Source organism: Dermacentor variabilis, chromosome 1 (genome assembly GCF_050947875.1).
Source record: "Dermacentor variabilis isolate Ectoservices chromosome 1, ASM5094787v1, whole genome shotgun sequence".
Taxonomy (NCBI): domain Eukaryota; kingdom Metazoa; phylum Arthropoda; class Arachnida; order Ixodida; family Ixodidae; genus Dermacentor; species Dermacentor variabilis.
Window position 1 is genome coordinate 20,119,419 of NC_134568.1, and position 22,615 is coordinate 20,142,033.

The window sequence follows — 22,615 nt, forward strand, 5'->3', positions numbered from 1 at the left end:
ATAGCGAACCGCCGGGCTGGCTTACGTGAGGGAAACACGCTTCGCCTCACCCAGGCTTACATAATAAACCGCACCACATATGCTCTTCCTTTCCTACCCCTTCGACAGAAGGAGAGAGATCGGGTAAACGCGCTCCAATGGAGTTGCACGAAAGCAGCCCTACGCCTTCCTCCCAGCACATCCAATGATCGACTCCTCAAACTCGGTGTCCACAACACCTTTGAGGAACTCAGAGAAGCCACCTTTACGACACAAATATCCCGTCTGTCTAACTCAGAGCCTGGCCGCACTCTGTTATCCCAATTAAGCCTAACCCCAATTACACACCCTACCGAGAGGGTCCCCCTTTCTCCTATCCTCCGCTCTAACCTCAACACACCCCCTGTCCCCGAGAACATGAACCCTGACCGAGACGGGAACTGCCGAATAGCAAGGGCTCGGGCCCTCCACAAACAGTATGGCGAGGACCATGAGGTGGTCTACGTGGACGCAGCGGAATATACGTCAGGCTCCCGTATGGCCCTGGTGGTAGCCGACATTCGAGCAAAGCTTCTAACCTCCAGCTCAATCATCACCAATTTCACCACAGAGGCAGAAGACGCAGCCATCGCGCTTGCTCTCAGCTCTTCATCTGTCACCAAAATTATCACTGAATCCAAATCCGTCATTCTCAACTATGCCAATGGCTACATATCCCACACCGCTGCGCGCTTACTACGCTTCAGGCAACCCCGGCGCCGCATAACCCTAATCTGGACGCCAGCACATGCCGGCCTCCCCGGCAACGAGGAGGTTCACTCCTTCGCCCGAGGTCTCACATTCCAGGCAGTGGGAGCCGAGCCCCCTCTACGGGCCGGGGAGTGCCTGCTCTTCTTCCGTGATATTCTCTCGTACCACCGGGACGAACGAAGGGAATACACACCCCCAGCCCCATCCCTCACCATAGAGTAGGCCGCATACTGGCGTCGACTACAAACTCGGACTGCTCCATACCCCATACTACTACATGCCAGATACCCAGACCAATTCCCCTCAACATGCAAACATTGCGGCAATCCAGGAGACTTCCTGCACACCCTCCTCACATGCCCCACCTTCCCTCATCCCCCATCACCTGCCCTGGCGGTGTCTTACTGGGAGACTCTTCTGACCTGCACTTCCGCTCAAGGCCAGTGCCGGATCATCTCCAGTGCAATAAGAAGGATTGCGCTTCAAGGACTCTCCTTCGCTTTGTAAGGGTGCTCCCTCATAGTAAGGAAGCACTCAAGTGCCATGTAGGGGGCTTCGCTGCCACGATTCATATAATTGGCAATAAATGTTTCTACCACCACTCCTCCATCGCCGTCTTTCTCACTACGCAGTCTACTGCCGGTACAACTAAAACCCCTTGATAATTTGAAAGTAGCGACACTCTCCTCCCCGCGGCACTTTCCTCCTCGATGCTTCCCTCCTCGGCGCTTTCCTTCTCCTTGGCTCCTGCGGACGGGCCGCAGCATTCAATGGAGGCGCCTTATTTTGGGCCAGTTGCACGGCCCAGTGGTGTTGAAGATTTTGAGAAATGATGATAACCACATCGATAATCAGCAAGACAACGTTTATGAGAAGGTTGGTTTTTTCCTGAAGCCGTATGAGCGGGGCATACTGATGTAAAAGGAGCTTTGATGCGAGTTCGATACTGCAGACAATTTTGCTGCCACATGATGGGACGCTTTACTTTGTGCATCTGAACTAGTATTGCTTGCGGCACATCCCTCTGCATGTGGCTTAAGTCAAAGCCTTACATCTCTGTTTCAAGGTCGCGTTGTGAGGTATTCCAGATATCACGTGACCCAAGGAATGCTGGAAGTGAACCAAAGCATGCCCAGACGTGTATAAGAGACCATTACTGATCAGCAAAATTAATTAATGATTGATTAGCGATTGCATTCATATGGATTAAGGTGTATTACGGGGAAATAAGGGGTGTTAAGGAGAATGAAGGTAGATGAAGGTGGCTTAAGGAGGATTAGGGCGGATTAAGGAGGTTGAAGGTGGATTACGGTGGAACATGATGAAATACCTTGCGGTGCTAAACATTATTGCCTGCAGAGTATTTGATGCATTACTACTTCATGACCACAATCACGATTGATTGCTCAACCTTTGTAATCAAAGCGCATTGATGCAATGATTTCGGCTCCTGTTAAATCAATAGAAAAAGTTTCCCTACAGAACAAAACCGCAGAAAGGTGCTTTTAAACATTGGCTATTAAAGCGAAGATTCCCAGCCTCCGCCTAGATGTTGATATGAACAGCAAGCGTGCGCGATCATGTGAACACCCCCTGTACATTTCCTGTATCCATGAGAAAACCAAATAATAATAGTGGCCCACGCATGCGTGCGTGGAAGTGCAGTTGAAAGCAAATTCCAAAAATCCAAGGTGTCCTTAGTAGCACCTAAGAGACGCGAATGCGAAAGTCTTGTAAAGCCTACTGTAATGCACTTTAATCCACCTCCATCAACTTTCATCCACCCTATTCCACCTTAATCCTCCTTAATCCACCCTTATCGGTATTACTTCTCCATCAACCGTCATTCACCTTACTCCACCCTAATCAACCTTAATCCTTTCATCCAACTTAATGCAACCTAATTCTCTTAATTACGGATTAATCATTGTTCATGCACCTTATTCCTCCTTTATACACCCTAATCCACTTTAATTCACCTTAATCTTCTTTCATCCACCTTAATCCTTGTCCATGCACCTTAGTACACACTAATACACCTTCATACACTTTAATACATGCGCCACCTAATCAACCTTAACCATCCCTAATCTGTCTTAATTAAATTACTAATGAATGATTAATTAGCTTGGCTAATCAATAATCTCTTATACACGGCTGGACATGGTTTGGGTCGTTTCTGGCCTTCCGGGCTCGCGTGATATTTTCTGTTCACATGGTGACCTTGAAACATATCTACAGGCTTGCGTATTAAAACCTAAAAAAAAGCAATGTGGACTAGCTTAGCGCTCATCACCTGCAATACTACGGGTATACTTGCCCCTAATTTTTCGGGGCCTGCATTGATTGTATGATTGAGGCACACATCGACGTAAGCTGAAAATAATAGCTCCTCTACAAGCCGCTATTTCGATTTTCAGTAAAACAGGCAACGTATTCTAACAATAACGATAAGTGCGATCGAGAGGCTGTATCATCGCTCAGAATTCTTCACAGCGGGAAACAACCTACAGTGCTGCATTTCCGACTGAATAACAAGAGTTGGCGACGTGCGAGGTAATGCAGTCCCCCCGGAATAGTAATCATACTGAGGCAACCCCATTTTTATGTGCCGTGCAAATTGCCGCAGCAATAACGCTAGTGAGCAGGCCGGGAGAATTAAAAAAATGCAGCATTAGGGGATGCTTTGATACGAGCAATAAGAAAGACGCCTCACCTCGCAAACAACATTGCTCTTTGTCGGAACACAGTTCTTTCGGACAATGTTATGCAGCCACTGCTTCCTGCGCAAGCTTTCCTTGTGGTATCACAAATATTGCATAACCGTCGTCAGGCTTCTTGCGGCAGTTATATGCGCAATGGCACGGCATAGCGCTGGCACAAAGAGCAGGAAACACAGCGTACAACGTTCGCTACACCGAGCTAAGGCGCCGAGCCAACCGAGCTGAGGAGAAAAATGGCGCGGACGAAAAAGAAAAAAACACAAGCAAAACGCAAGATCCGCGCGTTTCCAAGGGCAACGGCAGGGAGACCAATCGTCGTGCAGAAAAACGGGCGCGAGACCGCTTCCCGCGGTGGGAGCTGCGCCGCTTCCCGCGAGGGAGCTGCGCCGATCTGTCGGCGTCTGGAGCGCCGATGCAATAGGTGATGTTTCCATCGCGTCCGCGGAGGCACTGGATGCCCGCTCGCGAGGGACGCTCGCAGGTGTTTTGGGCCTTTCTTACGGAGCAGAGAAGCCAGAGCTCGCAGGCACGAAGGCTTGCTCGCTCTTCTTGCTAGGTGGCGGTGCAGCGCAGGCCGCTTCCGCTTCAGGGGCTGATCGCGCTAGTGCCGGTCCACTCTGCGTGGTCTGAACGGTCTCCGAGAACAGTTGTGGCAATGGCCTATCCCATGACACACCAGCGTGCGAAGTTCCCTGCACAAATGAGAGCCGCTTGCGCACCTATTTAAAACAAAACGATTTTTTTCCCACAATAACGGTTGTGACCTCCTTTTCCTTCTTCCATCAAGGACAAGACGTAGTATTGGTGGGTGCCCACTGTCGCAGTTTGCGCAGTAGTTCTTGTCATGGCAGTTGTCGTCAGGATGTCCGTGCGAAGTGCTTTGCACAGGTGAGGCGGTCTCTGCAGCTCTGAGAGCCATGGCCGAATCGTTGGCACTTGAAGCATGCAGTGGCGTGGGTTGGGTATGTAGCGTCTAACATGAATTTTCGCATAGCCTGTTTCTATGTATTTGGGTAGTGGGCTGGTGCCAAATGTAAAGATGAGGTATTTAGTAGGGATTCCTTTGTCATCTCGCTTGATTCTAATCCTCTCTACATTTGTCAGATGATATTCCTTCCAGCCTTCAAGGAGCTCGGATTCATTCAAGTCTCCAAGATCTTGATCAGATACGACACCACGTATGCTGTTGAGCGAACGATGCCGGCTTACCATCATTTGAGTGTTTCCAAGTTCAACAAGTTCAGACAACTTCTGGTACTGATGTTTGTCACTGAATTCGAGTAAGAAATCACCACTGCTAATTTTCGTGACCCTGTAACCAGGGCCTAGTTTTTCAGTCAGACACTCTCCAACACCAAATGGTGACATTATTCTTGCAGTCTTTTCAAAATTTTCGCAGTGTAGGGCGTGGTACTTTGGAAAGATCTCTTTGGGCTGGATGAAAAAAATCAGTGATCGGTGCGCCCTCTTTTCCAAAAAAGGACGATCAGGCAGTTCGAGAAAGAGCTCAAAGTCTCAAGAATTGAATTTATTTTGGCTGTTATGACAGCGTCCTGCCACCGAGTACAACAGGGAGACGCTACGAGAGCAGAAAGAATCGTGGACGCTGTTGTGAATAGCTCCTATCGCTTAATACATCCAAGGTTCGACTGACTACACCAGGTTAACTTTTGCTGCCTGGAAGGTCGGACGTAAAAGGAAGTGCGAAGAAGAATGGGAAGATTGAAAGTCAGAGATAAAGACGAAGGTAGGAGAAAGAGGCAAAAAAGTCAACTGATGAATTCCGCCGGGTAGGTCAGTCCAGGGGCGCCGTCTACATGAAGTGGAGCCTAAAGCTGTGTGTTGCCACCGCCGAGGGGCCTGAAGGTCCTAACAGTCGGGATTGGCTCAACCTTCAGCATTCCGCTTTTCCCATACATGGTTACGCCACGCACGGTTAAACGAGGGGGGATCCAACCCGCATGTGCTCGGATCCCTGGTGTCACTACACACCAAACACTGGTTGACACAGATGCCCTTACGCCGTCCTAGCACCTAGGTGTTAAGGAAAGTAAAACCGCCTATATCAATCATGTACCAGGTTGCTTGCGCAACGCAGAATCATTTGTAAGGACATGCTACACATTTCAGCGTGTTAGCAAGCCAGTGGGCCAATCGAAAGCGTCAATTAAGCTAGTAATATTCACTACGCAGCCCTATCACAGACTCGAAACATGTGTAATGCTTAAATCACCAAGATGGCAGGTGGAACAGGGTGAAGTGATCATCTGTGACTAGAAGAATAAAAAATCGGAGGACCCCTAAGCACTTCTTACAAGTTGTGAATGCGAAAGCATTAATATCCAATTGAACGACGCTGAGCGGTCTTTCAGGCTATGAACTCCTCGCGGGCAAGCGAGCGCGTTAAGACGCTTGGCCAATACCTCCTAGATAGCATAAGGCCGATGCACTTCGATCTGTGACGTCATGCTACCTTGCCCGACTGCCATATAGAATCTAATGAGGGCGCTCCGGAGTAAGCTGCGGTGATTTTGACTTCACAGTCTTGGTCACGCCAGGCTTGGCAATGGAAATTTCGATCCAAGTAGCATGACACCATAAAGAAGAGTGTACAGGCGTGCTATCTGGGAGGCGTTGTCTTGGAGCGTTTTGACTTAGCCTTACCGAGGCTCAGTTAGAATGGACAAGGAACGAGGAACGGAACGAGCGGACAAGGAACGAGCGGATAACACATGCTTCCGAGAGCGAGAGCGACCGCGATGTGGAGTCGCGGCGATGACCTCACCCCTCACGTGACACCTGGTGCGCTATCGGGCAGCAGGTGTTCCCTTTCACCCGCTCTTCTCCATTGAGGCGCTCTCCTGATATGGCGCCACAGCCAATGGAAATTTAGGTGCCGTTCTTCGCTTGTCCAGGCGACAGACGCCGGCTTTCTTGCTCAATGAGCCATTTGATGCTCTCCCATAAAAAAAGAATGCCTTTAGAGCCCTGACGAGCGCATAAAGAAGCCCAACTGTACCAAGATCACCAGGCCGGAATAAATAAAAAGTTCGGGATGCTAGCGAGCGAGGCATGTTCGTTGCACTGTGTCGAACAAAGGATGGAGAGGAAGAGCACGCACTTCTTTATTTATGCAGTTCGTAAGCTGAGTAATCGCAAACAGGCTCACAGCGCTACCGAAAAAATTGAGTCACTTTAGCATACGTGAAAGAAGGTGAAGGCGAAAGCCTGAGCGCTCAAGTGGTATTCATTAAATTACTTGACATTCTCATTCGAATGCCTTGTTGCTTCTTATTACTTATTTTCTCCCACCAAACTTCGTGGGTTCACGAGTGCATTTATTGACGCTACCTTAATTAACCGTGTCTTAATTAACTTCACCCGAATTAACACAAGAGGCCGTGGATTTGACTTCCACATAACGTAAGATCCCCAGAGATGCCCCACCCCCGAAAGATAACCCACCCATGACTAAGCTCCCGGCTTTATTGAAAGTTGCCCACTTGAAATTTACTCACCACACCGAAAGTTAGCCGATCTTATATTTTTCACTATATTCTCTCGATTTTATGTGGGCTATCTCTCGAGATTTTACGGTAATCTCGAGGGTCCCACTCCCACCGAAGGTCGTGGGTCGAAGTGCCTGAATCAACTCTATCTTAGTTTGCCTTTCTTTTTTTGGCACTATGAGTGGCATCGGAGCCAGCTGTGGAAGAAGACAACGAACGCGCGAGCAGTCGCACGCGCACGACACACTTTCCAGACCATCGGGGGCGTGAACCACTAAAGCCTTCGCCTTAAAAGACGGCACGTGCCTTGTGGGGGTTATTCAGAAGCTGTCATGCTTCTGGGATCGAGATTCACCGCCGAGACGGATTACTGCCCTCTCAATTGGACCCACACAACGACTTAAAGAAATGACCGCTTTCTCCGCTGGACAGTCAGTTTGCAGCAATAATTGTTCTGCGTACGTTGGCAAAAGGGGAATCATAACGCTAATGCTGATGGTTTAAGTCGATGACCCCTGAATCAGCCTCACCAATTCTGATTCCGTTTGTCTGTTTTCATTTATGACGCAAGATTTTGAATGCCTTTCTTTTGCTTTGCCATATTCAGTGAGAATATGTTCTTTCGTATCCCAAATTTATGATGGTCTTTTTAGTGCAGATATGTTATTTTGATGAGCTTTGCTGTTAGAACGTGCATAATAGGCCTGGTGGAGAACGGTGGCAATGTGTGTCGCTTGCTGGATGACGCCTGCGTTTTGAGTTAGTTTCTTACTGACGTTTGCTGTGAACCAGAAACTGCGGCTCAACCTCAAGAGTGAATTTCGCAGACTTTAGGACGTGGAACCGACCATTACGGAAGAACTTCTTGGACTGTTTGCCTATCTCAAGAAAGTTGAAGGAAAACCGCCAGATTCGGGGAGCGTATGTCAGCGCCATCCCTCTAGACAATGGTGGGACAACCGGCGGGACAACCTATTACGCGTCGCTTCCGGGACGAACAATAGTACCATTTAGTCAAAAATGACTCCAAGAGCTTCACAATATCGCGTGGACAGTGGAGACACCACGGATGCTTTAAAAAGTGTAAATAAGTCGCGCGTTTCTAGCGGTGCACGACACAATCAGTTATCTGTTTGAAAACAACAGCAGCAACAACAAAAAAGATCCGATTTAATATGCATGAGCTAATGGGCAAAGATAATTTCTAGGTAGTAGCTATAAGAAGACTACAGTGATAAAAATACATAAAGAAAGAGAGAGAGAGAGAGATTCTAAAGGTGTAAAACATGGATGCCGCGCCGACCATAATACGACTGAAGTTTTTAACGAAACTACAGCACGTTTTGGCCTTCGCACGGGTGCCTTGTTCCCAACTGTCAGCGCTCAAAACTGTGGTTTTATTGTGATTAGCGCAGGGTTCATTTTTCACCCTTTGCAATGTTTCGCTCCCACCAGACAGGTTTACATCGAATGTCGAACTTCGTAGAGAGAGAGAAAGATGCGCAGAGGAAAAAAAGAACTGTACTGTAATAATGTTTTAGACTCTCCAAAGGAGGAGAGAAGACTGCGGTGGTAAAGAAAAAAGTAGTGAAGAAATACTTGCATAAAAAAAGGACAGACCAGTGAGCATGACTTTGGCCCTGGAGTCATGCGCTATACATATCGCATCTTGGAGGCGGGGCGCGGACCTCGCAGTGGTGCCACTGGATGGCGCAACGTGTACAGAGCGAAGTGCGAGAGCGGATTCCAGCTGCAGTAAACGCCTCATACATGACAAGTTCGGCGGTGACTATCAGGTGGGTGGCTACATTGCTTTATTGCTAATCGCGTTAATGTCGAGATTCGCCGTGACATGGGTTCCGCCGGAAGTTTTTTCTTGACATGTCCCAATTTTCCTCAGTTCTTGTAAAATAAATTATAAGCCTTAGTCAAAAATATGATTTCATCAATAAAATTTAACTTTCACATAGAAGAGGCTACTGAAATTGGTTCAGAGGTTGCCTGATAAGAGCACTTCTCTATTTCACCTACATTCGAATAAGGAGAGGCCATCCCCGTAGAAATGCCTCAGTCGAAGACCACCTCGAACGTTGTTCTAGAGATGGGTGACGTTACACCCTGGACCAATTTAGCGTTACATATACTTGTAGGGGCGTTCGGCTGGGCAAAATTTTAAACATAATCGAATGCGAAATACTCAGTGTAAACGACCTTCGAATATCGAATCGAATGCCGAATATTTTCTAGTTCCCGAACGCGATGAACTATTGGGATGCGAGCGCCACAACTGGAAGCGCTGGCGCCGCTGTAGTTCTTGCGTTGAAAGTTGGATCTCCGTGACACTTTTTTCCATTTTAGCCTCGGTAGCACTATATGAACCGGAGTGCAATGCGCCATCTTAAGCGTAGTTTAGGAGGCACTTTTTAGGGTCTTTTTTTTTTCCTCCAGGCCCGTCGTCGCTTGTCGCAGGCAGTCGCTGACTATCGTATTATATAATAGTAGACAGTAGCACAAAATTGCTTTGTAGCCTTCAACGGGTTTACTTCAAAGCTCTCGGAGTAAGCAGTATATGCCGGGACGCGTCCGTGTTTTGGTGCTGCTCGTGCATATATAGGGTGTTTCACGTAACTTGGGTCAAACCTTACAGATATGCAAACGCCACGTAGCTGGACCGAACAAAACTAATGGAGTTTGCCGTCGCTTGGACATACTCGGATTATTTTTTTTGCATTCTTCCTAATTACAAAATTAGTCTTAATTGATTATTCATCTGCTCGATTATTATAATTATATGAAAAATGTCAATCACAAAAAAAAGCATGAAAAACTCCCGAGACAGATTTTTTTTTTGCTCAGTACTACAGGCTCCATAAAAGTCAGCATTACCATTTGTTGGGCGTGTTGGTAAACTGAAAGCACATTTAGCGCCAGCAAACAAGGACGGGAGGGAGACGACACCACTGAGCATTGTGGTGTCGTCTCCCTCACGTCCTTGCTTGCTGGCGCTCGATATGCTTCCATAAAAGTGTTGTTTTTTTTTTTCAGAGCGTGAAAGAAGCCTGATAATGCAGGCAAAATTGCCGCGCGACTGGCCGCTTGAAGCACTTGGCATCTATTTGCGGGCTTGAACACATTGTTAATGGAATGTAACACTATGAGTCTCCTGCCAAGATAACTTTGCTTGAATCGAGAAAACACACTTGTAGGCTAACTAAAAGCGAGACATCCCTATTGAATGACTCGAACTTGTTGAGCAGAAGTTATCTGAAGCGTGCATTCACTCACGAACTGGTGCCTCTGCGTGACAAGAGCGGCTCTCCTACAGCACACTCGTTCGGAACTGTGCCCGCTTGCACCGGTATTTCTCGCCCAAGACCACAACAAAAGTGTTATCCGTCATATCTGACGAAAAAAAAAAAAGAGTATTCGATAATTTCGAATAGGGAATTTTTGAATCGAGTGCGAATCGAATACAAAATACTCTCATTCTCATTCGAAATTTCAAATGATCGCACACCCTAACTTTTTGACCCAGTAAATACTTTAAAAAGCACGTACAAAGCTGCTATTTACTGCGAAGTTATTCTTGGGTTGACCGACTGCGGTCTAAGTGCGCTTCTCAGGAAACATTATTGTAACTAACGAAACCGTTTGGGAGCAGTAACGCCAAGTTGTACTAACTTGTCAGGTGTGTTTGCTTGCCCAGCATCCGGCTTCTTATCGTCTGATTTATTTGGCTTGTTTGCGCCCTCATCCGGTTTGGCTTCGCCTGGTTTCGTTGGCTTGTTTGCGCCATCATCCGGCTTGGCTTCGCCTGGTTTCGTTGGCTTGTTTGTGCCATCATCCGGCTTGGATTCGTCTGGTTTCGTTGGCTTGTTTGTGCCATCATCCGGCTTGGATTCGTCTGGATTCGTTGGCTTGTTTGTGCCATCATCCGGCTTGGATTCGTCTGGATTAGTTGGCTTGTTTGTGCCATCATCCGGCTTGGATTCGTCTGGTTTCGTTGGCTTGTTTGTGCCATCATCCGGCTTGGATTCGTCCGGATTCGTTGGCTTGTTCGTGCCATCATCCGGCTTGGATTCGTCTGGATTCGTTGGCTTGTTTGTGCCATCATCCGGCTTGGATTCGTCTGGTTTCGTTGGCTTGTTTGTGCCATCATCCGGCTTGGATTCGTCTGGTTTCGTTGGCTTGTTTGTGCCATCATCCGGCTTGGATTCGTCTGGATTCGTTGGCTTGTTTGTGCCATCATCCGGCTTGGATTCGTCTGGATTCGTTGGCTTGTTTGTGCCATCATCCGGCTTGGATTCGTCTGGATTCGTTGGCTTGTTTGTGCCATCATCCGGCTTGGATTCGTCTGGATTCGTTGGCTTGTTTGTGCCATCATCCGGCTTGGATTCGTCTGAATTCGTTGGCTTGTTCGTGCCATCATCCGGCTTGGATTCGTCTGGATTTGTTGGCTTGTTCGTGCCATCATCCGGCTTGGATTCGTCTGGATTCGTTGGCTTGTTTGTGCCATCATCCGGCTTGGATTCGTCTGGATTCGTTGGCTTGTTTGTACCATCATCCGGCTTGCCTTCGTCTGGATTCGTTGGCTTGTTTGTGCCATCATCCGGTTTGTCTTCGTCTGAGCTAGTTGGTGTGTTGTCATCTTTCTCACCCGTGCCATCCTTTGATCCGCCTTCTGAATCTGGAATGCCCTTGCTATCCCCACCGTTATTTTCTGCTGGCAGTTCTTTTGATTTATCTTGACCATCATGGGCATCGCTGTCCTCCTGTTTTCCACCGTCCGATGGGCCTTGTGCACACACAATTGAACATGTTAGTGCCATCCCGAACAAGATCGAAACGCGCCGCGTTGTCATCATCAGGACACTACTACAGAGTAATAAACATTCAATTTCACTCGTTGAGGCTGAAAGCAAGAGGAAGAGCTCCGCGTTATTCCTCCCTCTCTCGGTTTTTGTTAATTTTGTGTGTGCAGTCAAAAGAGATCTTAAAGAAACTATGTCAGCTGTGTTGGGCTTTTTAGACACAATAAAAGCAGCGGAGCTTTCGGATGAAGCCATATACCCAACGAACAGGCGGCGTTCCCTTTTGTGAGTTGCAAGCTGCGCTTTCCTTTATTTTCTTTGTAGTTTGCTGGAGAACTTACAGTAACACTTGCAGCAATATTCTTGTGCCCGCTTCAGACATAATAAATGTGTGCGTTTACGGGTAGTTGCTCATGTAAATTTCAATCCTGGGCAACGTTCGTTCTTCCAGTGGAATGAACGCCTGTGTGTTATTCTTTCATACAGAATGAAGTGCTGTTTTCAGCGTGAATAACTGCTGACAAGGTGGGGACGAGAGTCAAAATTAAGCCTGACAATAAAATGGGACGTAGTTTGTAAACAAGCGTCTTACCAAAGGGAAGTATCGTTGGAAACTTCATTTTAACTTGAAATAGTTGACGCCTTTCTGCAAGAGGAGTAAGAGGAAAGAACTTTCTTTAAGAGAAATTTCAAGTCTTTGTAGATGGTCGCTTGTTTGCGGCGACCTTTCCCGCCCAAACAATGAGTGCTTTTGGTATGTTTTCTTCGGAAGACCGTATTAGGGCTTCCCATGTCGTTTCTAAGTGAGCTGGCACAGAGCTAAGCGCTCTGGTTGGTGCGAGGCCCTCAAATTTCCAGAGAATGTGGCTTTGGTTAGCTATGGAGTTTTTATCGCAGTTTTTGCACATTCGGTCAACCTCTCCATTTGTGAAGATCGCTAAGCGATGAGGAGCAGTAAGGGTGTTAGTTTGAATTCGGCGGAAGACAGTGGCCTGCGCCCTCTTGAGGCTCCTGTGTGGTATAGGGTATATTCTCCTGTCCTCTTTATACAGGTTAGCCAGTTCATTGTAGGAAGTCACTACCTCTCCTGTCGGGAGATCCCGTTCCAAGGAGAGCGCGATCCGATTTGTTAATCCTCGGGCCACTTTATGAGCCTTCTCGCTGCCGCGATTTCCCGAGTGAGCGCGGACCCAGAGAAGATTAATTTTGGTTCTCTCATCCTGATTGAGGTTTTTCAGGATCTTGGCTGTATTTAGTCCCACACCGCCCCTCATAAAGCTGATAATAGCGATATTTGAGTCGCTAAGGGCAGTGTGGGTAGTTGGGTTCATGATGTTCACAGTCACACAGCCATAGCGCTGGATTCAACTCCCGTCTCAGTTGGTTATTTTTACGGATGCAACACAAAATTTGGAGAAAGCCGGAGTTGCCAACCTTTCGAATCAGATTAACTGGTCTTTTGCTCTCCGTCTCGCTTATTATACACCAATATTTTTTGCAGAATTCCCTGCAATAATTCTGGCCATCTGAAAATTCGGTGTGTGTGTGTGTGAAAGCTTTTATTGTAATGAGGTCCGGAGGCTCAACTTCTCAAGCCAAGGCAGGCCGCTCCCACGTTGGCACTGTCAGGCCAAGCCTTTCAGCGACATCATGGGCCCTCTGGACTGCCCTTAGTTGGTCCTGAAACAATGGGCTTTGAATCCTTTTCTCCCACTGTGTCCATTCTTCAACGAGGTTGGGGAGAGTCGCAGGACACCCCGCCAGCATATGTCTGATTCCAATGATGCCACTACAATCATTGCAGTCCATCTTAATCTCCCTCTCTGGATATATTTTATTAATGGTGTACGGTGTGGGATATGTACCCGTTTGCAATAAGCGCAGTGAGACTGTCTGAGCCCTGTTCATTTTTGAACGTGGCAATATGAATTGTCTGCGTCCTCAATAGTAATGTTTGGTAACGTCATTGTATGTTATTAAATGATCTCTAGATTCCCTGGCTTGATGGTGAACGGCTTGGTTGTGACTGTCACGGTTAGCGAGTCCTCGTGCCAAGTCATGAGCAACCTCAGTGAGGTGTACCCGAGTCTCGACCACTTTCCCCATATGCGCAGGAAACCATCGGATTTCAGTTGTCATAATCCCAATGTTTTCAAAAAGTTGAGCTGGAACTCCAGCTACGTAGCCTTTATCAAAACACTTAACAGTGGATTTCGAATCACTGTAAATGCAGGCCCGCTTATTACTCCTGATGGCTAGAGCAATTACCGCTTGTTCCGCCACCATGGGGTCCTTGGTAAAAATAGTGAGAGCGCGTTGCGCCTTCCCTTGATAATTTGATATAATGGCCGTTTATGCTTCTTTAAAGGAGAAAGGCAAGAGCTAAAGCACTCTTGCAGGAAATAGAGCAGTAGAACCAACTGGCCGCTATAGTTGATGCTGCCTGGGTGGAAGAAAATTCGGTGCACAGAAATCTAAAGCAATAATTGTTACCGTTGCGCTTTCGGTTTCTACGCATTGAACTTCTAATTATCACTCGCACCTACTGACTATATTTTAAAAAATTCAATAATGGGGTTTTACGTGCCCAAACCACTTTCTGATTATGAGGCACGCCGTAGTGGAGAGCTCCGGAAATTTCGACCACCTGGGGTTCTTTAACGTGCACCTAAATCTAAGTGCACGGGTGTTTTCGCATTTCGCCTCCATCTAAATGCGGTCGCCGTGGCCGGGATTCGATCCTGCGACCTCGTGCTGAGCAGCCCAACACCATAGCCACTGAGCAACCACGGCGGGTGACTATATTTTCGACTTTGGCCCCGGATAATTTGTCTGAAACCCACTTTGTCTGGGTCCTCTGTCATAGTAGATTCTTTTTATACGAATCAGCTGACTCGCTTGCATCGTCCTCAATAAATCGGCCAGTATTAAATAATCTTTCCGATTTCCTTATTATAATAGGGGCCAGATTTAAACGCCTTTTATTTCTAAATTGTTATGAATCATCCATACTTTGCGGGGATGATTTCGACATCTAAATTTCTAGTGGAACACGATCAAATGCCTTTCACAACAATGCGAGGTGACCTTTTCAAGCTTCCGTTGTAGAGTTCCCGGCCTAAATTTTTACCTTCATGGATCTGGTTTATCCATGGCTAACCTCTGCTCATTTCGCAATGAAGTGGAAACTATGGACTATTTCTTTCTTTCTTGCCACCGCTTCTCCTTCCTCCGCAGAATGTTCCTCTCACTTCCAACTAGTAAACTTGGTTTAGCGCTTACTACACCAAACATATTGTCCTTTGGCACCTGTCAATTAGGTACAAGCCATGGGTGAATGATTATTGCTGTCCACAGGTTCATTAAAGCATCATGAAGTTTTCGCTTCTAGGGTACCGACAGTGGGATACTTTATTTTCATTCTATCTTAAATTTATGTACAGGCGCTCCAGAAATTTCTATTAGCATTTAGTTGCCTTATGGTTAAAAGGTTAACAAAAACCCGGGGCACTTCGCCGACCAAATAAAGATTTAAAAGAAAAGAAGACGTTTCGGCTCCCACACGGGAGCCTTGTTCACAGGTAAAATAAACAAAAGTGCTCGAGCAGCTCGCTTAAATAGTCTAGAACACGTGACGCAGGCAGCGCGCATACACTGACGGCAGATTGCCATCGCTCCTGTTCAGAGTGTGTGGCGTAGTCTGGATCATGAGGGACTCAAGATAAAGGCGTCGAGATAGCCCTTTTTCCCTGGCAAGGACACGTGCCTTCCCCCAGTCGATTGCGTGGCCGCTTGAAGTGGCATGCTCAGCCAAGGCACTGGATTTCACATTTTCTTTTTTGACGTCATAATTGTGCTGTTTAAGACGCCTTTCAAAGTCACCAGTTTCGCCAATGTACACGTAGTCGCAATCCGCGCATGGGACAACGTACACAACACCTGGGAATTTCTCTTTTGGTAATCTGTCCTTAACATTGACGAGTGATTGCCGTAGTTTCTGGTTTGGAATGTGTGCCACTTGAACATTGTATGAACGCAGAATACGGCTTAGAGCTTCACTCGTGGATGGGATATAGGGTATTCCGGCGCGCTTTTGACGAGAGGCAGCATGGGGTAACTGCGGACGTGCCATTTGTCGTTCGACAGCATTCAAGAAAGAGCACGGGTAACCACAGGCTGATAGTTCCCGCCGTACCACGCTTACGTCGGCTGCGCAGTCTTCTTGTCTCGTGCAGATTTTCTCCGCGCGTCGTAGAAGCGTCGAAACCACTGCCCTTTTGTGAGAAGCAGGTTGCAAGGAGCCGAAATGCAAGTAGCGTCCTGTGTGAGTTGGCTTTCTGTAAACTGCGAACGACAAAGTAGGCCCCTTTCTTTCAATCAGCATATCAAGGAACGGAAGCTTGCCGTCGACTTCCTCTTCTACCGTGAACTGGATCGCTGCTTCCATGCTGTTCAGGTGTGAAGTGAATGACTGAACTGCTTCTTTATGAATGATGCAAAAACAGTCGTCCACGTAGCGAAAGAATGCCTTCGGAGCAGGGCTGAACGAAGCGAGTGCTCGACTTTCAAGTGCTTCCATTGTCAAGTTAGCGGCGGTTACCGATATAGAAGCTCCCATAGCCGTTCCGTGGACCTGTTTGTAGAAACACTCTTGGAACGTAAAGTACGTATTTGCTAAACAAAACTGTAACAGCCGAGCCAGGTCCGGTGCATCAATGGGCGATCTCTCGGGTAGAGTGGCATCCGACTCCAGAGTGGTACTGCATACATCCACGGCCAGTTCCGTTGGCACACTAGTAAAAAGCGATTTCACGTCAAAAGAGACCAGGATGTCGTTTTTGTCCAGTACGACGTCACGGACTTTGTCCATCAAGTCGTAGGAATTGCGTATGTGAGTGGCACGTTGTCCGACGAGGGGCGAAATGACACGATGTAAAAATCCTGATAGCTTGTGCAGGGGTGAACGCGTGAAATCTACAATTGGACGCATCGAAACGCCTGGCTTGTGAACCTTGGGGAGGCCATAAAGAGCAGGGGCCGAACCATTATGACAAAGTAATGTAAAATACAGTGACGCGTTCAGGGGGGACCACACGAAAGACATCGGCCAGACGCTTCTGGCAGTCTCTTTGCACCTTGGGTGTTGGATCCCGGTCAAGTTGAACATACGTATTTGTGTCTTCTAACAGTGTCAACATCTTCTGGGAGTAGTCGACTTTGTCCAACAGAACAGTCGCGTTCCCTTTGTCTGCGGGAAGGATCACGACCTTGCAGTTGCCGCGAAGCCTCTTCACCGCTTGACGCTCTTCTGAAGACAGGGCCGAAGAAGGGGGGCCCCGCAGTCTGGAGAGAACAGACACAACACGAGTGCGGGCCTCATCACGGTGCGCGGGATCAACTTGGCTAACGGCGTTCTCCACAGCACATACAAACTTTTTATCCCTTGCAGCTCCGGCGTTGAAGTTGAGGCCAAGGCTGAGGACCGAAAGCTCAGTTTTGTCTGGTTTGTACGAGGACATGTTGAGAACCGTGCACTTTCCTGCTTTGCGCTGAACGTCGCTTCGCTGGGCTTGAAGTATGCGAATCTTGTTGTCCAATTGCGTCCAATTGTAGATTTCACGCGTTCACCCTTGCACAAGCTATCAGGATTTTTACATCGTGTCATTTCGCCCCTCGTCGGACAACGTGCCACTCACATACGCAATTCCTACGACTTAATGGACAAAGTCCGTGACGTCGTACTGGACAAAAACGACATCCTGGTCTCTTTTGACGTGAAATCGCTTTTTACTAGTGTGCCAACGGAACTGGCCGTGGATGTATGCAGTACCGCTCTGGAGTCGGATGCCACTCTACCCGAGAGATCGCCCATTGATGCACCGGACCTGGCTCGGCTGTTACAGTTTTGTTTAGCAAATACGTACTTTACGTTCCAAGAGTGTTTCTACAAACAGGTCCACGGAACGGCTATGGGAGCTTCTATATCGGTAACCGCCGCTAACTTGACAATGGAAGCACTTGAAAGTCGAGCACTCGCTTCGTTCAGCCCTGCTCCGAAGGCATTCTTTCGCTACGTGGACGACTGTTTTTGCATCATTCATAAAGAAGCAGTTCAGTCATTCACTTCACACCTGAACAGCATGGAAGCAGCGATCCAGTTCACGGTAGAAGAGGAAGTCGACGGCAAGCTTCCGTTCCTTGATATGCTGATTGAAAGAAAGGGGCCTACTTTGTCGTTCGCAGTTTACAGAAAGCCAACTCACACAGGACGCTACTTGCATTTCGGCTCCTTGCAACCTGCTTCTCACAAAAGGGCAGTGGTTTCGACGCTTCTACGACGCGCGGAGAAAATCTGCACGAGACAAGAAGACTGCGCAGCCGACGTAAGCGTGGTACGGCGGGAACTATCAGCCTGTGGTTACCCGTGCTCTTTCTTGAATGCTGTCGAACGACAAATGGCACGTCCGCAGTTACCCCATGCTGCCTCTCGTCAAAAGCGCGCCGGAATACCCTATATCCCATCCACGAGTGAAGCTCTAAGCCGTATTCTGCGTTCATACAATGTTCAAGTGGCACACATTCCAAACCAGAAACTACGGCAATCACTCGTCAATGTTAAGGACAGATTACCAAAAGAGAAATTCCCAGGTGTTGTGTACGTTGTCCCATGCGCGGATTGCGACTACGTGTACATTGGCGAAACTGGTGACTTTGAAAGGCGTCTTAAACAGCACAATTATGACGTCAAAAAAGAAAATGTGAAATCCAGTGCCTTGGCTGAGCATGCCACTTCAAGCGGCCACGCAATCGACTGGGGGAAGGCACGTGTCCTTGCCAGGGAAAAAGGGCTATCTCGACGCCTTTATCTTGAGTCCCTCATGATCCAGACTACGCCACACACTCTGAACAGGAGCGATGGCAATCTGCCGTCAGTGTATGCGCGCTGCCTGCGTCACGTGTTCTAGACTATTTAAGCGAGCTGCTCGAGCACTTTTGTTTATTTTACCTGTGAACAAGGCTCCCCTGTGGGAGCCGAAACGTCTTCTTTTCTTTTAAATCTCTATTTGGTCGGCCAAGTGCCCCGGGTTTTTGTTAACCTTTTAACCATGTTTCATCCCGAACAGACGGGCTTCCGTCAAACACTGAACTTCAGTTGCCTTATGGTTCGTTTTGAATGTTTGCCTTCACCCCCTTTCTTATTTTGTTAGACGCTTTTTTCAATCGACCTTGTGTGGCCGATCCCCCCTGTGGGTACGATCCATGTTTTGAAGCAACAACAACAGCTTAGTCTCGCCCACTTCACCCATCGCACGTCGCAACACCATAGCCACAAGCCACCACTACAGGCTCTTTCGAACATTAGTCTTGAAGTGCGTGTAAAGCAGCATTTAACTTCACGCAAGCTTAAAACGGAAGTAAGCAAGCCTAGATTGAGACATGGATGTTACTGGGGGAGGACAGTTAATAAAGGTTAGCTGCTGGATATTGGTGGGTGGTGCATTTACAGGTTAAATCTGAAGTCTGTTTTCATTACTCGCTTTATTCTTTCTGTCTGCATAGATTCTGATAAAAAATACTACGGTAAACTCTTATGCTGCAGTCGTTCAAACAACGTTGAAATAATGGGTACAACATGGGTTATGATACGTTTTGGCACAGCTACTTTAATACTGCATGTCATGGCTTCTTAAATTTTGGGGAGCGGGGGAGGGGGGGAGGTTCATATGTAGCGTGCTAATCGGCTTCATTAAAATAAATTCATAGGTTTTACGTGCCGAAACCCCTACATGCTTATGAGGCACGCCGTACTGGGGGACTGCGGATGAATGTTAACCACCTGGGGTTTTTAACGTGACCCCAAGCATGGTACACAAGCGTTATCGCATTTTTGCCCAATCGAAATGCGGCCGCCGTGGCCGGGATGTGATCCCGCGCGCTCGGGCACAGTAGCGCAACGCCAAAAACACTGCACCACCACGGCGGGTATTCGGCTCCATGATTCTTTAGAAGTGTTAAGCGCTTGACGTTCACAATGAAGGGACATTATTGCACAAGTTTAGGGCATAAATAATACAGAAACTTCCGAGTATGCCTTTCGCTTAGTCTTGATAACATTTTTTTATTTTATTTATACATACTGCAGCCCGTTAGGGCTATGGCAGGAGTAGGTGTACATGCGAGGAAATGGTATATAACTCTGCCGCCCCGAGCGCGCTAAAGATGCTAGACCCTGTTCACCATCTGGGTATCCGTTTAGCCACAGGAGCTTTCAGAACGAGTCCCGTACAAAGTTTATATGCAGAATCGAATGAGTGGTCACTTCATATCCAGAGAACATACATCAGCCACACATATTTTTTGAAAGTCCACTCTAATCCTGAACATCCCTGTTTTAACACCATTAATGACATGACATATGCTACACTGTTTTGTAATCCTCCTTCCGTAAGACAGCCTTTCTCGCTACGTGTGAGGGAGCTTAGTCATGAAATGCATGTTCCACTTCTCGAACTTCGCCTAATGCATCCAGCCAAGCTGCTACCTCCTTGGGAGTGGCAGTTGATACAATGCGATACATCTTTCATGGAAGTTACAAAAAACGCTCCAGAGATTGAAATCCAAATGCATTTCCGGGAACTCCAGCACAAATACTCCTGTACGGAGTTCTACACAGACGCATCCAAGTCACGCGCCGGGGTGTCCTATGCAGCCGTCGGTTCATCCTTCTCGGAATCCAACGTACTGCATCCGGAAACTAGCATCTTTACGGCTGAGGCCTACGCAATATTGTCGACCGTGAAGCATATAAGGAAAACAAAACTCAAGAAATCAGTTATTTTTACGGACTGCCTAAGTGTTGTGAAGGCTTTGATATCGTTCTGTAAGCGCAAAAATCCTGTTTTAATTGAACTCTATTCCGTGTTATGTAAAGCATATGTATCTAACCAGCATGTGATTATATGCTGGGTGCCTGGCCATAGGGGCATCCAGGGTAACGTTCTAGTGGACCAGATGGCCACATCAATTTCATTACATACAGTTAATCCTACTGCTTCGGTCCCTGTCACAGACCTGAAGCCTTTCTTAAGGAGGAAACTGCGAAACCACTGGCAACGTATATGGGACGCAGAAGTAAATAACAAACTGCACTTGATAAAGCCACAGTTAGGTTCTTGGCCCTCCGTAACAAAATCACAGCGAACAGATGTCCTATTCTGTCGCCTCAGAATAGGACACACATTTGGCACACATAACTTTTTACTCACTGAAAATGATCCTCCAACCTGCGGTAGATGCGGGGAGAGGCTGACCGTCCTCCACGTCCTCCTGGAGTGTCGGGCAGCCGAATCTGAGAGAAGGAAACATTTTTCTCTGGCATACCGGCAGCACCTCCCCCTACATCCTGTAATGCTACTCGGCCCGGAACCTTTATTTCACCCCAACGCAGTTCTAAGTTTTCTGAAAGATGTTGTCTTGCATGTTGTTAGCCCCACATGTTCATAGCGGGTCCTCTCTTCAGAGGATGCCGCTGTGATAGCTCTTTCATATAGCACATGCCTCCAGGCCCTTGTGTTTCAAGGGCTCTGGCGAGGCAGCAGTGCCCCAAGTAATTTCACTGTCTTATATATTTTCCATTTTGCATCATTCTCCTACGATGGATTTTAATGTTCATAGTACTCGTCATTAATCATCGCCATAATTTTATATCACGTAGATTTTATGCGCTTTAGAGCAACTATTTTTAGGCCACTTTACAGCCAAGTCACACCTCCATAATACATCGTCAACATCACCACTTGTCATGGCGCTCTTTGGCCACACCTGGCCCTTGCGCCATTAAACACCACATATCATCATCATCATGCGAGGAAAGCTGATTATGATATGCAGAAACAAGAACACAGAAATATAAAGAATGTGAAGGAACTATACATCAGCAATAGCATTTAAAAATTGAGAAATGGGTAACAAACGAACTTCGGCAGGTAACAAATTCCACTGTTCAATCATGCGGGGGAAAAAAACTATTTTAATGTGTTAGTGCGTGGATGGAGTGGTCTGATATTAGAGGAATGATAAGCTCTAGCTGAAGTCGGGCAAGCAGGCATTAAAAGGGAGGGATCTGATAGGCGACAAAGAGAGTTCTTATAAGAATAGAAAATCTTCAGAGATTCTATGTGCCGCAGTCTAGAAAGAAACTGGAGGTTTAATTCCGCAAGAGCAGCTGACGGTGAAAAGTCTTGGTCAAAGCGACGGTAAACGAAACGAATAGCCTTCCTCTGGACCGACTTAATACAATTAATTTCACATTGTGTATATGGGTTTCATACGCAGGAAGCATATTCTAAAATTGGGCGAATCACTGCAGTGTTTTGTATGCTACTAATTTAGTGTCCCTCGGAGCAGCAGACAACGTCCGGCGGATGTAACCAAGGTTCTTTAACGCTTTACTACAAATGTAATATATATGTTTAGACCAAGACAAGGTGGGTGTAAAAATGACGCCTAAATATTCGTATTGAAAAACTCGTGTTATTGGTACACCGTTGCATATATAATCATTACATGCGGGCATGTGTCTGTTAGTAAAAGACATTGTAACAGCTTTATCAAAATTTTTGCTCATTTTCCAAGTAGCACACCAGTCACAAAATGAAACAAAGGCATTTTCAAGGCGCTGATGATCAGCGAGTGAGTCAACTGGGCTGTACATAACACAATCATCTGCATAGAGGCGTATTTTTGAAGTAACATGGTCTGGAAGGTCGTTAATAAACAATAAGAATAGCAGTGGGCCAAGTACGGATCCCTGTGGGACTCCTGAGGTGACGTCGACTACAGA

General features: G+C 47.2%; 1 protein-coding gene across 1 annotated transcript in view; it reads right to left on the minus strand.

Annotated features, from left to right (window-relative positions):
- LOC142570286 (uncharacterized) overlaps positions 1 to 11,858 on the minus strand; it is a 46,026-nt gene extending 34,168 nt beyond the window's left edge. The window contains exon 1 of the mRNA XM_075678682.1: positions 10,643 to 11,858. Within this exon, the coding sequence (XP_075534797.1) occupies positions 10,643 to 11,826 (1,184 nt within the window). The 5' untranslated portion in view covers positions 11,827 to 11,858. The remainder of the gene's footprint in view (positions 1 to 10,642) is intronic.
- Positions 11,859 to 22,615: the final 10,757 nt, after the last annotated feature.